The 15,179-nt window shown below is 34.5% G+C and overlaps 2 protein-coding genes across 2 annotated transcripts; one reads left to right on the top strand and one right to left on the bottom strand.

Annotated features, from left to right (window-relative positions):
• The first annotated feature begins 7,738 nt into the window (after positions 1–7,738).
• On the top strand, positions 7,739–8,903 carry LOC126976635 (malectin-B). Its single transcript, XM_050825119.1, has one exon. The coding sequence runs from the start codon at positions 7,938–7,940 to the stop codon at positions 8,733–8,735; it is 798 nt and encodes a 265-aa protein (XP_050681076.1). The 5' UTR covers positions 7,739–7,937; the 3' UTR covers positions 8,736–8,903.
• Positions 8,904–8,990: 87 nt separating this feature from the next.
• Positions 8,991–13,929, bottom strand: LOC126976642 (uncharacterized). The gene is made up of 3 exons (XM_050825128.1): positions 13,678–13,929; positions 11,686–12,065; positions 8,991–9,134 (listed from the first exon to the last, which is right to left on the bottom strand). Exons 1-3 carry the CDS (start codon positions 13,834–13,836, stop codon positions 9,071–9,073), a joined length of 603 nt encoding a protein of 200 aa, XP_050681085.1. The 5' UTR covers positions 13,837–13,929; the 3' UTR covers positions 8,991–9,070.
• Between the last annotated feature and the right edge of the window lie 1,250 nt (positions 13,930–15,179).

Genomic DNA, 15,179 nt, shown 5'->3' with positions numbered 1-15,179 from the left:
AAATTAACGTTATTTAACTATATAGAAGTATGATAATATTTTTATTGGCGTGCTTAATACCTACTTTATTACAATATTGTTCTATCTACAGACGAAAAATAGCACGAGGAACTTAGATTAAGGATTGGTGTCCGCTGCGCTTCAACTAGAAATCGCACTACCTAAGAACAGTAGCTTTTATATTGCGGCAACTATTAGATTCTTGTGTGTGTGGCATTTTGACACTCAATGGCTTCTTTCAAATTTTGTAACATACGCTTAATGTTATTTTACATTAAAATAAGTAAAATACACAATACTTCCTGATGATATGTGATCCAAGTGTCTTTCATAATTCTATTAGTATATTTTTTACAAAGTTACTACGCAACCCGGCATTTTAGTTTTAATTATTAGCAAAGTTTATGTGGCACGTCAACGACACACTTTATTCGAGACTGGCTCGTGTACGCCCACTTGGGCGTAGTATTACGTGCCGCACTTTGCGACTACGCCTGCGGTATCTAGTTGAATTGCAGCGGAGACCAATCCATAATCTAAGACGAGGAAAAAAAAATATATTTTCTTTTGTTACGCAAACTAACAAAATGAGAGTATGGACTGCGGTGATCACTCACGACCCGTATGCTCGATTATCCTACTCTTTCATATAAAAATGCGAATTCTGGTTCGTAAAAAGATATTCAACTCTATATTTTAAGAACTTTTATATTTCTACAAAAGGGTTGTTTAAGTTTATACAAACTCCATGAAAATTGAAACGAGTTCATGGGAGAATTCAAAATATATCATTATGTATTCTGTTCTTAAAGTGAAGTAGAAATTTATGTAGATCTTGTACGTGAATTTATTACAGAATCAGTTAATTTTGTGCTTTGTCATGCGTAAATTTTTGTCGAATTTGGATTAAACAATTCAATAATATTTAAGTGGAAATATCAAAATTGTTACAATTTATTATTCAATTTTATGATGGCTAATATAATATCTTAATGGAGTTAATTAAAATGATATTGGTTAGGTAAGTGTAAAGATTTACTTTGCGTCCGATTATATCGTACACAAGAAATGACGTTCTATACATATAGACAATGCTACTCATACAAAATCAAAGCCGTCATGAAGAGGAGAGCGTCACCACCCTAGCAAAACTCTCTAAGAAATAAGCGATTCACACGATTGAGGGAAACGTGCATTCATTGACAGATTGACAGATGACGCCTATAATCTTGTTAAAAACGGAGTAGCCGAAATCCACTACGTTCTAAGCACCTGTTCACTTTCAAACCTAGCCGGATTATACTTCGTGGCCAATCACAATACTGTAATTACTGCTATTTCAAACTTATGTGATGAAATGACTGCACGTTTCGTACTATATTTCAATTTTTACTCAGGCAATCCCGCCTTTTTGACGTTTTACATCCTCTTTGCACGTCACCTTAACCGTTTACAGATGGTGCAGAATAAATTCATGTGGACGGCGACGTGCCGGTGCCCGGTATGTTAGTAACGTAGACCTCAACCGCAATCTTCAGCCGCCCGCCATCGCTCAGCACTTCGAAGAGCTTTCACTACGCTTCGTCGATAAGACTACCCTCAATCCTGCCTTTGGTGAGGGAGGCATGCAACACATTAGATTACCTCGATACGTCCTAAATCCTAATCGCTACACTAAAAATCCACACACTAGCTTTGGGTCAGTTGATTTCGAAGGCTGGCACTTGTCACATAGACGCGGGTCTGCGGTCCATCAATTAGAATTTAAAATCAGTTTTTTTCAGTTTCTTTAAGCAACTAGGTCAAAACTTGAGTATCGCAACAGAGCAGCTTCCCCTACACTCGGTTATTCTGGAAAAGATATTTTACAATTTATCCATATAGTAAATTGGAAAAAGAAATGGTCTACGTAATAAAGTTATAAAATTATGTAGAAAATTTCAACAAAAAACTCAAAGTCGCTTACGCCCTATTCCTATTTAAAGTACTTTGTTTTGCTGGATTTCACTCATTTCTCCGCTTTACAAACCTCCAAAGCTTAATCCTGTTCTAAGCGGGGATTCTGGAACTTAAAATAAAAGGGCAATCTGCTTAGATTGCCATGTGGGTTGCCCCTCATTAATGGGGCTTTCAAACAAATTAACAGAGTTCTAGAAAACAAATTTTTCAAGAAACAATAAAAATACGCTGGTGATGGGTCGTTTCTAGTTTTGATGCTTATTAATAGTTATTCTAGAATCATTACTGCATATAATATGTCGCTATAGTGTTAATGATTTATTTTGATTCATAAATAGCAGAGAAAAAAGACCTAAATCGCGGGAATAGGTTTGATGAGGGCAGGAATGATCGTCGTGGAGATCTTTGGGGAAGCCTTTGTCCAGCAGTGGACCTCTTTTGGCTGAAGTAATGATGAAGGTTATGAGACCTCTTTACCGTTTAGTACTGAATAATATATCATCTGCCATTTATCTAAAATTCTTACTACATTTACTCAAGGTTGCCCCTTTGGTAAATTTTATGTGAGAATACTAAAGGGCACAAAACACACTTTCATCCATTTTTGCCATGATTTATAAATAAAAGATGTAGGTAGAGCTTTTCGAGACTAAAGTGTATATTGGTGACAAAAATTAACATGCCAAAGCCAACACAGTTTTAGGTACAGGCAATATTAGAAAACCGTAGTGTGACACAATAAATAAAAATAATTTTGATAAAAATTATTGGGTGATAGGTTTTACGTTCAATGAGTTGGTTACTGGTTGATATGGTTTCACAACCTACTTAGAAACAAAATCATCATTTGAATCGAATAAATCTTAAATGAAACAAAGTAATCTCTAGAATAATTCCATATTTGAAAGGGTTATCATAATAATGACATTATCATCCCAATCTCATTTCGAAGCAACCACACATAAGGCATTGAATATATACTTGTAAAGCCAAATTACGTGATCTGTGAAATTAGTACCAACCGTTAAGTTAATCTACGTTATAAGACGATGACGTCTTCGTTCACATTAATGGTTCTTCCTAATTAAGAATGAAATTGCTTTTATAGGGCCGCTTAAACGAAAGATAGTAAATGACTCTGTAATTTAAGACATATTTGAATTACCTAGTTACCAATATGATGTAAGTTAACTCAGCAAGCACTAGTTTGAGCAGTTCATAATGTAGCTTTCACGTTCGAGTTTCAGTCGTTTCTAACAATTTAGGTCATCATACATTACATATTCCAGAACACGTATTAATACGTCATCCATGATCATATCACTGTCTTCACTTCTTTATTTTTGTTTAATGAATCAAAATATTTTAATCAACATCTTTTTTTTCGAAAGGACTCAACGGCTGGCAGCTAAAAATAACTTTTATAGCGTAGCTGAGTGCTGGGGGCGCCATGTGCGTTTAAGCGTACAGCAAAGGGGCTTCTTCTGCCGTCTTGGACGCCGGAGATTTGGTCCATAGTCAAGGTGTACGCCAAAGGGAAGTGAATCATCACGTGATGAGTGCCAGCGGTCGCAAACAAGGGCCTCTCCTTATCCTTCGCGACGGTATAATGACCTAATAGCCTGGGTTGTAAGGCGTTTGTATGAATGTAGGTGTTGATATCGCGTTCGACGATTATGAGCGTGAGCAAACACGACGCTTGCGTACGTACGATGACTTTGTACATCGTCACATCGTGCCTAACCGAAAGCTAGCTTCGCTTGTTCAGATGCGGGTTCAGGCGACCAGAAACGAACAGGGCTCTGCTACGTACCACATAATATGATTATTTATTTTAGACACACCAACAGGTTATTCTCAACTAACTAAAATTAAGAAACTATATAACATAGAACATTATGAACAGAATAGTCTTCTTACAGTTATTCCGGCTCTATTGTATTATTAAAAATAATTTTGGGACAAAAAACGTGAAGTATTTATTAATGGCTAATTAATATGAAAGGGACTTTTTTTTCAAATGTGAGTAAATTAAACCATATAATATTATAATCTCAGAATAGTTTGTTCTGTATTCTGAGATTATAATTTAACAATAATACTATTGCAAAGTATATTTATTTATTTATTTATTAGGTTTATTTACAATCACTTACAATAATACACACAAATATAAAAAATAGAACTAAAAACTAGAAACGAAATGTAGTTATTACTTACAAATAAACACAGCATGCACAGAAATAATTAATTTTAGGTATTATATAGAATAAGTTACGAATTAAACATTTTTTTTAAATTAATAAATGAGTAGGTTACATTGTTATACACAGTTACATTAATTTTCCAATAATTATAACATTAGTAAAGATTACCTCTGCTGCAAATGGTCTTGCGGAATTTGGCTAAGGAATCAGCAAATATGTCAATATCAGCTACGCTATAAGAATTTAAAAGTTAACATAATCGAGGGACTGGGGAATTGGTACCTAGGATCGTTCGACGAAGTGGAGGACAAAGTGGAGTAATAGGCTTACGTGGAATTCTTACTGGTACTCTTAGACTAAATTTATTTAGCAATTTGGGGCAGTCGATAAAGCCGTTCAATAGTTTATGAGCAAACAGAAGATCCAGAAGTTCTCTACGTTCATCCAAAGTTAAATTTTAAAGATGGCCAGCCTTTCTTTGTAGGAAGAAATTTTCTTGTCTTTACCGCCCTAAATGCCAAATGCCACAGAAATCTCTTCTGAATCCGTTCCAGTCTTAGAATATGCGTAGCATAGTGAGGACGCCAGAAAACTGAACCATACTCCAAGATACTCCTAACCAGTACCATAATAGAACCGACATCCCAAACACATCCATTGAGTCAATATTATTATTTAGCAGCTCATTTAATATTCTCAAAGCGCTGCAGTGGAGAGTAAAGGCTAATATTAGTTCTCGGAATAGCAAGACTAAAGAAGTCACGATTAATAAGACTTCCTCCGAGGCGGGGTATATTGAAATCAATTTTGTGTAATAATTCTGTTGTACTAGATACCAATACATAATTTAAATAAAAATAGCAAGTATTGAAATACGGCGACGATTTTCGAGAGATTTTAATTTAAAAGTATTTAGCCTAGGTTATAAGATAAGCTTTGTTTATTGTCTCGATTGAACGCAAAAATTGGAAGGTTTTAAAAAACCAAGGAGTCGAGAACAAATACATAATAATAATATGTCTACTACCACTTTTCATGTGTGGCCAGACATAGGATCTGACTAAAGAGAACAAACACAATCTAGAAGTTTGCCAACATCGGAGAGAAGCATGCTCAACAAAAAGAGAACAGACAGATTAAAAATCGTAACTCTTAGAGAATAAACAAAAATAGAGGATGTTACAAGTTACGTACAACAACAACCGTCAGAAGGCTCAAATGGAAGTGGACGGGCATATAAAAAAGGTAAAGAGCAATGGACCAAAAAATCATGAATTGGTACAGCCAGTCTCGAACAATGTGTGAACTTGACGTGCCACGTGTTCTGTTAAACTTGACAAATGATTGAAACTAAAATACTGGGTTGCGAAGTAAAACTTTGTAAAAATAATACTACGATAAATAAGAAAAGCTCTGGGATCACAATATATCATCAGTAAGTATTTTTTTATTAATTTCATATGTATATATTATGTTGTATGTTGTGATAATAATAATAATAATAAATTTCTTTATTGAGGCAACAGAGGCCCATTATTTTGTTAGTAACAGGCTTAAAAAAAACTATGCTAGTATATTACAATTTGCTCAATATAATATAATTTATTCTTAATAGATACATAATTCAATATAATTGATATTCAAACATTGATAACAATCAGAGACAGTGTGTTTTTATCGGACAAGAACTTGAACGAATCGTTGCAGTATTGGCAAATCCAGTTTTCCCGCTATCATATTCAGGATACTCTTTGAGCTGGAACGCAGCCTTGCTAGGACGGATGACGTCCTTTTCCTTATGATGGCATAGAAATCATCCATTCGTGCTTCAGCAAACATGCCTGATGCCAAACAAAACCGCGGCAAGCCCAGCAGCATCCTGAAACTGTTGTTATACTGCACCCTTAGCGTGTCGAGTATCTTTTGAGTGTAGTTGGTCCACAGCACCCCGTGTAGAAGGTTTGACAGTAGGCTTTAAACAGCGTAATTTTTGCTTCCTTGCTACATCGGGTGAACCTTCAGGCCAAAATATTACACCTTACGGCTAAGGCTCTTCGTTCACGTTCTGTGTCCACCTGGTCCCTAAGGTCCTCCGTAACATAATGACCTAGATATTTGTACTGGGTCACTCGTTTGAGTAAAGTCCCATTGAGTGCGATACAAGTCACCTTGCACTTGCTTACGAGGGGCCTTAAAGATCAGGTATATTTTGGCCACGTTATACACTAAACCATGTCTAGCAGCGTACTCCTCACATGATTGAAGCAACTCTCTGATCGAGCCGGCCGTGAGACCCAACAACACCATGTCATCTGCATAGCTTAGATTATTAACACAGATGCCGTCTATCCAGCACCCGACTGGCTTTTTGCTGAGTTCCACGATCAGCTCGTTCAGGTACAAATTGAAGAGCTTAGGCGAGGTTAACCCCCCTGCCTCACCCCGCACTCCAACCCGTACGGCTCAGAGAGCTCCCTTCCCCACCTGACACTATTTAACTGGTTCGCGTACCAAAATCGCATAATATTAAGTAGCTCCGGTTGTACGCCAGCTCTCTCCATCTTTTCCCAAAGCACATCGTATGCCACTAAATCGAAAGCCTTGGATAGATCAAGGAAACAGGCGTACACTGACGTTTTTCGGCTGGTATATTATAATAATATTGGACAGTCTGCTTCAGGCTTAATATCGCAGGCGTAATGTATGTTACAATATTTGAAAGATGCCATTGAGAGTACAGATGCCACGCAGCTATATCATGATTTCCAGGTCATTCGGGTATCCCTAGCATAATGAAAATGCAGACGCCTGTGCTAGGTCACACAGGATCCCATTAACATTCTGAAATTTTCTATCATGACGTCTTTTGCCTACCCTGCAGCCTAAGATGTATGAAAGACATTTGGCAAGTTTCCACAACTTCAAAAGGCTAATTTTATGGAGATCTTCAACCTCAATTCAGTTACATAACTTGGTTCCCAAAATGTAGGATACATTATTAAACAATAATCTCAACAATATGCCGCTTGCTCTAAACCACGCCTGCACTCCAGCATATTTTCTAATTAATCATACAATTAGGGTCCCTTTGTGATTGTGGCCATGATGAGGCAAACGTGGATCATTTGTTCTTCAGTCATTCTTCCTTGTATAATTGTATCCCCATGAAATATTCCGCACAACTTCCTTTAATTGTCTTCTCTCCCTAGTTTTTACTCTGTATGTTTTCACAAGATTAAGTTGTAAATAGCAATATATACTTATGATATTTAATAATTTAAATAAGTTTATCTGTGTATTTTTTTTATATTCTAATAGAATGTATATCTGTTTCAGGTTCCTACTAAAACACATAAACAAAGCTTGGCTAAATCGTGATGTGTCTTCTAAAAAAGCCACAATAGGAAGAATACAATAGAAATTCTGACAGTACTGCGCTAGTATAGTAAATAGTAGTAAATCTATGGACTCTGGTAATTTGACCCCTTTGCCTGTCCAGATGGACGAACAGAACCAAAAAAAAAAAGGACTCTGGTAAATACATTCTATGGTTCTGAGTTATGTATGACATTGACGTTTCGTCATTATGCTGATTATGCGGCATACGTAGCGTAGGATACTGAATATTAGTTTTCGCCGAATAAATAATATTAAATGTATTATCAAATATATTTATGAAACAATAATTCTACGAAAATGTGCTAGCCAGACAGTCTACTTACCAGCGGCATTTAATTTATAGTTCTAACAATACTTTAGGTAGTAGGTATTATGACTGCGGTTATAAAACACATTGTTATTTTGTGCTTCTATTTGTTGAAATGTGTGACAGGATTAGGTGAAATTATCTATGCTGTAAATGCCGGCGGGTCCGCTCATACAGATATTTATGGAATTCACTATGAGAAAGATCCTCTACAAGGAAGAATCGGCACTGCATCGGACTACGGTAAGCAATTCGTTATGATAGGTAGAGTAAATCATAAGGACGAAATACTTTACCAAACGGAGCGCTACCACCACAGCACTTTTGGCTATGACATTCCTGCTAATGTTGATGGAGATTATGTCCTTGTTCTGAAGTTTAGTGAAGTATATTTTACAGCCGCAAATATGAAAGTATTTGATGTTGTTCTCAATGGTGATCATACTATTGTCGCTGATCTGGATATATTTGAAAAAGTAGGTCGAGGAGTTGCTCATGATGAATATATTCAATATTCTATTAAGAATGGCAAACTTTATTACAATGATGAAGAGTCTGATATTCGAGGTGGTAAAATAAAAGTGGAGTTTATCAAGGGTTACAGGGATAACCCCAAGATAAATGCATTATATGTGATGAAAGGTACTATTGATGAAGTTCCTAAACTAGCTCCATTAGTTTGGCCTGAAAATGAAATAGAGGAGCCACATGAAGAAGTAGAAGAGAGAATTCCAAAGTCGAAAAGAGCAAGTGGTCCAAAACAACCAGACCCTTATTCCTTTGATGATAGTTCTATAATGGGACCTTTATTTATAACAATAGGTGCATTCCTACCTCTATTATTCTGTTTGTGTCGTCTATAAAATTAATTTATTTATATTATTGCTCAAAAGTTGTTTTTTTTTTATTTTAAACTAGGATAACAAATAAACTGATGCACTTCTTCCCGTCCCACTTTTTAAAATTAGCTAATATACAAGGTAAATAACTGGCACCTATCCATTGACATAAATAAATTATTTAAGCTCTCATGACTTTTATTTGTTTTCTTATAATGTTTGAATCTCCAATAATGTCTATTCCATAACCATTATTTTAAGAAAAATTATAGGCAAATATTGTGTAGTTATCAGACTCTTTATTAGTTTAAATTTAACCAACTAACAATAAAATTAATAATAAAAGTACATAATATATTTTAGTCAGTTTTGTTTTCCCGTCGCAGCTTCAACTTCTGTGACAGCTTAACTAGTTTCAGTAACCTGTAATACAAAACAAAATATTTATAGAATTTCTAGTTAGGTACATGTATATTAATTACATTTATTTTAGTTGCCAAATAGTCATGATAGTAGGTGTTCACTTCAATTTTTTACTTTGATTGAATTGAAGATTTATGTCAGTTAATACATACTTATTTAATTATAAATTCAAATCTGGCAACTTTAATGAAATGCAATATAATTATAAATTTTTTCCTATATTTATATTGCATTTAATAGAGTATATTTAGTAATTAATATGATGATTAATAATTAACATGAATTAGTAATGGTTTTTTATTGTATAAAAAGAGGTAAGAGGCTCACATCATGTGAAGTGGTAAGGCAACCTCCCATGAACATATACAACACCACAGATGTGTTAACAGCTTTTTTTTTAATGAAAATAGGGACGAGATGAGCAGGACAAACAGGCGATGGTAATTGATTACAATACAGTGCTCAATATTATTGAAGAAACCAAAAATTCTGAGTGACACTAGAACTATGATTGTCACCTTGAGACTTAAGATATTAAGTCTCATTTGCCCAGCAATTTCATTAGCTATGGCGCCCTTCAGACTCACAGAAATACAGTAATGTTTACATATTACTGTTTCACGGCAGAAATAGGTGCCATTGTGGTACCCATAATCTAGCCAGCTGCCTGTGCAAAGGAGCCTCCCACTGGTAATTTTAAGGTGTGAATATTCTAGATATAGTAATAAAGTCACTTTGAGTGAAGCCAGTCTTTGAGATACTTTAGTATGGGCAAATGAGCATATAGGTTGTGTGATAGTAAGTTATAACCACCACCAAGGTCTCTTACAACACCTGAGAAGCTAGACATATTGTGTTATTTGCCTTTGAGTTAGGTGCATATGTGCTTAGTTAAATAATTTTTGGGGGGTGATCAGGTCATTTCAAAGAGACCACTTAAGAAGTTAAATCCGGTTAGGTTGAATGTGGACCTAAGTTCCATGAGAAACATGCTAGACATCAGACTAAAATATGAAGTAATTTTTTTGTTCATAAACATAGATTTACAAACTTTTTTTATGAGAAAATCTAATAAGATGAGTAAGTAGCCTTGCCAAATTTAAACAAATTCTAAAATGATATCCCTCACATCTGTGATTAATTAAATAAATTAAATTTGTAACCATAAGTTATCCAACCAGCTTGAACGGCTGGCTCAGTTGGTAAAAGCGCTCGGATGGAACCCCCGAGGCTTTTTTTTATTATAGTAAGGGACAAGACGCTCAGGTGATGGTAGTTGATACGCCCTGCCTAAAGGGCGATGCGGGTCCGCTCAGGATTCTTGATGAACCCAAAAATTCTGAGATGCACTACAATAACTATTGCGCTCGTCACCTTGAGACATAAGATATCAAGTCTCATTTGGCCAGTAATTTCACTAGCTACGGCGCCCTATAGACCGAAACACAATAATGCTTAAACATTACTGCTTCACGGCAAAAATAGACGCTTGGGTTCGAGTCCCGCAACGTTCATAAATTTTGGTCACAAATTTAATTTGTTTAACAAGCCTTTTGGTAAACTTGAGGCTTATTTAAGAAACTTGTTAAAACTTCGTCCGCATTTACTAGTGTAACCATAAGAGTTGGTGTTCCAAAGCGACATGCATTCTTAGATGACTCATAGTAAGCGTTTTTGTTCGACCGTTCTTTTTTCCGACTTACCTTTGCAAATCCGACTACCATGGAATAATCCTTTTATTTTTAATGTCTATGACACTCAATAATGCGGCTTTCTACTGGTAACAGAATTTTCAAAATCGGTTCAGTAGATCCAGAGATTAACCCCTACAAACTTTACCTCTTTATAATCTATATATGTAATTAACACCTATCTTTGTATCGGTATTTTTATATTATTCTGTTCCATCCACAGATCCGCAATAGGGTTGCAAGATGGCAATCGAATATAATAATTGTAGTACGATGTATTTGGTAGATCTGAGAATCGGTTGCAACGTTTGCTGGGTCAGCTAGTATCATACATTATGTGTGCTGATTGAACTTCTAACTGAACTTTCTGGACTAATTTCGTATTTGATATAAAAAATATTTTTATATATGCACTTGGTGAAGCGAATAAAAGAAGATAAAAAATATAAAAGCTAGTATTAATATCTTATATCTTTAAACGAGAAATTCTTGTGTTTATATATATATCTGAATCTCGGAAACGGCTCCAACGATTTTAATGAAATTTAGTAGGTACACAGGTAGTTTCGGGGGCGAAAAATCAGTCTAGTTAGGTTTCAATTTTAAAAAATGTAGTTTTATCTGTGTTTTAATGAGAAACAGCTACAATAATATTAGAATACAAAGGTAAATTTTGCAACTATATACAAGACTAACAGCTCACATGGGACATTGAGTGATCCGGAAAGCAGAAGACCCCGGTTCGAATCCAGATATCCTATTAGATTTTATTTTTTGTTCAAGTTTTGTACATTCTTAGAAACCCGAGCCAGGCTTTGTCATCCGGATATTAACTATATACTTATTAAAGATTTACTCACGCATTCCCTGAGCCGTGTAACTTAAGCTCGCAGTCACCATTGCGATTTAAAACAAACCCCCTCTTGCATTTTTGAGAATTCGAATCATCAGTGTCGTTTTTATTAATAGATCCTGTAGATACATTCATAGAGTCGGCATTATTACTGACAGTGGTTATATAATCGTTTATGGCCATTGTCGACTCTGTTATATCTGGAACTGCAGTATTTTGTGTCTTAATTGGCAAATTCGTTGTTACTTCATGTTGAGGCGTTGTTGTCTTATTATCCCTCGTGCCGACCGGTTCAAGTACAGTAATTGAAGCATTAAACGGTCTTGGTGTAGTCCGGTTTTGCGGTTTTATTGTCATTTCGGAATAATCGTACGCGTAGTCATAATCCTGTAAATAATTGAATTATGATTAAGCTCAAAAATAGTTTATAAATAAATGTAACTCAGATTTTTTTTTAATAAATTCCATGTAAAATGTTATATTATTTGCTGTATACTATTATACTACATATACTATATATAATATATACTACTATATAAATAACAATTTATAATTGAAGTATGTATATGTATAACTATAAATCTCAATATATATATATAAATTACGTGACACGTTTTTTGTCCGCGATGGACTCCTAAACTAATGAACGGATTTTAATGGGGATTATTTCATGGAGCGCAGTTTGGTCCAACTTGAGAGATATGATAGTTTTTATTTCGATTTGGGACCTATAATTATTTTTATTTTCAATATTTGTTTTGTGTGGACATTTTTTCTATGAGAGAATTTAGTCACACAATAATTTAGAGAACTTAAACGCTCTTTTTGACAGTTCCGCTGTGAAACAATTTCGTTATTACAACATGGAGCGTTTTTTACGAAAATATTGCTGGCAAATTCTTATAAAACAGTATTTTTTTTTATTATCTGTAGTTGATTGTTCTGTAGAACAACGTCTGTCGGGTCAGCTAGTATAATAAATATACACTAGCGACAGGTACACAACAGGGAAAAACGAAATAAATTCTTGTAATGAAATAATGTCACAACAGAGCTGTATCTCACATAATTCTTCATACAGAAATAAAATTTGAAATCCTATCCTATCCCTCAAATTGGTTCAGTCTGCACAGTGTATAAAATAGGTTCACTTGTTAGAAGTTCATTGCGGACAAACAACATGTACTTATTCAAACAAGATTAAACCTCTATACCTAAAATTGTTAATCGTTGGTTTGATCCCCACTGGGTACAATGCGTATTTTTCGAACTTTAGTTGTGTATTTTAGTCGAGTGTATTCCGAATGGTACATATTATTTCTTTACTCTATCTACTATCGGAATGGACGTTTTATACATTAATTAATGGGCCCCACTTGATGGTATGACAGCTTGACCATTGATGACTGACAAATATATTTTTATTACGAAATAACATTCCTACGGTACCTATGTTATGTACCCAAGTATTTATAATTAACGTGGCCAAATTTAGTTTTAGCCATTTAAAAAATTCTTCAAATAATATTTGCCGTGTTCAAAACACGGGACTTAATACGTAGATACGTTAATGAAACCAACAGATTATAATATTCGTATTTCATTAATTCCTTTCTTTTGAATTTAAACTTAAAATTATTTCACTTAACGAATTGCAATAAAATAAACATAAAAATTCTCCAATCGAGCGAATGTCAAAAGAATATAAGTACCTACCATTAAAATACCACATTTGGATATTGCTGCAGGTGGGCAAACAACATAATAAATGTTCTAAAAATCATTAGACGTAAGTAAATATTGTTGTTTTGTATTGTACTTAATTTTAAATTTAACATTTTATCCTACTTATAGGTAAGAAACGTAATGAATGATGTGTAACCCAGTAAGTTATCTGAACACTAAGATAGATATATATTTTAACATTTTTTGTTAGTAGTTTATGTAGTAGTGTGCGATTAATATGTTTCCGAATAAATAAATAAAATAAAGGACTCACCACATATTCTTCTTTTCCACCTTTCATGAGAGCTATTATTTGTAAATCTTTTAAATCAACTTGAACATTCAAATCTCCTGATTGACTCTGATCGTAGTGTAAGGAGTTTACATGAATTACGAAAATAAAAAAAGAAATAAAACTCAACTGAATTCTCATATTGACTAAAGGAAGTATTTCTTGTATTAACTTTAAAGTCGCGTAAGCTCAGACCAAGCGCCGGTTGCTTTGCGCATTTCTGACTTAAGTTATTTCCATCAACATAACAGTTACTTGCTTGAGGTAGCAGGGAGGGTCGATAGCCTCTGCTGTGTCCTCACTCCTCAGGTGGGCTTTAGATTGCGCAAACATCAATGATTTAACTTATATTTTGCTATCTTTCGTTTTTGTTAGTAATAATCTTTAGAAAATACCCGTAGGTAAAACTTACTCCGGATTTATCTTCGCGATTGTGTAATTAAGTAATTTGTATTGTACCTATTGTATCTTGTTCAATCGTGGTATCTCTGTCTTCCAATATACTGAGATTACTTTTACGACCCTTTCTTTATATGCAAAATCTCTCACCGCTGAGTCAACGACTCGTCTAGCCTCAACTTTATTGACTGAAGATAATCAAGTTACTGACACGTATTTAATAAATAAAATAAAGTAGGCAAATACTAAAGTAAGAATTGAATTTAAAGAAAATAATTTATAAAATCCATCTTTTTCTTTTGCTTGCGGTCTTTCCGAATATAGTCACTACGTCCTACCCGAAGATTATCAAAGAGAAATCTGGTGGAGGAGTTATAACTTAATAGAAAAAAACTCTAACTGCGCGCCGACTTGTCAAATGCTCTCATGTTCATACTAAACTTTTAAACTGATGTCATTTCTAATTTACTAGATACGACTACCGCTTCAGAAATAAATAGCGCTCTGAGAGAGAAGAAGCGGCGGAAGAAATTCTCCCAGCATTCTATTTATTGCGCTCTTTTAAATAAAACACACAATATTGTACTGTCATTGCTATTGCTATAAAATAATCATAATCTAGTCCCAGGCTGTCCGATCACTTAGATATTCAGCTGTGGAGTAATAGAATTTACAACAGAGCCATTTTTAATAAAACATTTAAATTTATTTATAGATAATACCTGAACAGTGGCTGGGAATTTATTATAAAAGTGTATACATTTACTATTATGTATCTTATGATATATGATACAAATCGCGAGTGTAAGATGTAGCTTATCACGCACACTAAACTAATATTCCTGGCCTTTTTTTATCGGTTGTCCAAACAGAAAGAGACTCTATCTAGACGTATAAATTATCTAAGGTTAATAAAAAATTGAAAACAATGTATTATGAAATCAATGAGCTATAGATGTTAGAATGTATGTTAATCAAAGCGCAAGATTTTTTTTTAATATTCTGCAGACACTACGATGTCTGCGGGTCCAATGTACAACATTCCGATATCAACAACAATTTATAAAAAAAAGAGTGTGTGTACC

The sequence above is a fragment of the Leptidea sinapis genome, chromosome 41 (genome assembly GCF_905404315.1).
Source record: "Leptidea sinapis chromosome 41, ilLepSina1.1, whole genome shotgun sequence".
Lineage (NCBI taxonomy): Eukaryota > Metazoa > Arthropoda > Insecta > Lepidoptera > Pieridae > Leptidea > Leptidea sinapis.
Note: the sequence above shows the minus strand (reverse complement) of the source record. Positions and strands in the feature narration are given on the sequence as shown.

Coding starts and splice junctions, on each gene's coding strand:
- LOC126976635 (XM_050825119.1), top strand. CDS start 7,938: ATGACTGCGGTTATAAAACACATTGTTATTTTGTGCTTCTATTTGTTG.
- LOC126976642 (XM_050825128.1), bottom strand. CDS start 13,836: ATGAGAATTCAGTTGAGTTTTATTTCTTTTTTTATTTTCGTAATTCAT. Junction 12,066..13,677: donor GTGGAAAAGAAGAATATGTG/GTGAGTCCTTTA, acceptor AATTATTTACAG/GATTATGACTACGCGTACGA. Junction 9,135..11,685: donor TTACACGGCTCAGGGAATGC/GTGAGTAAATCT, acceptor TTTGTATTACAG/GTTACTGAAACTAGTTAAGC.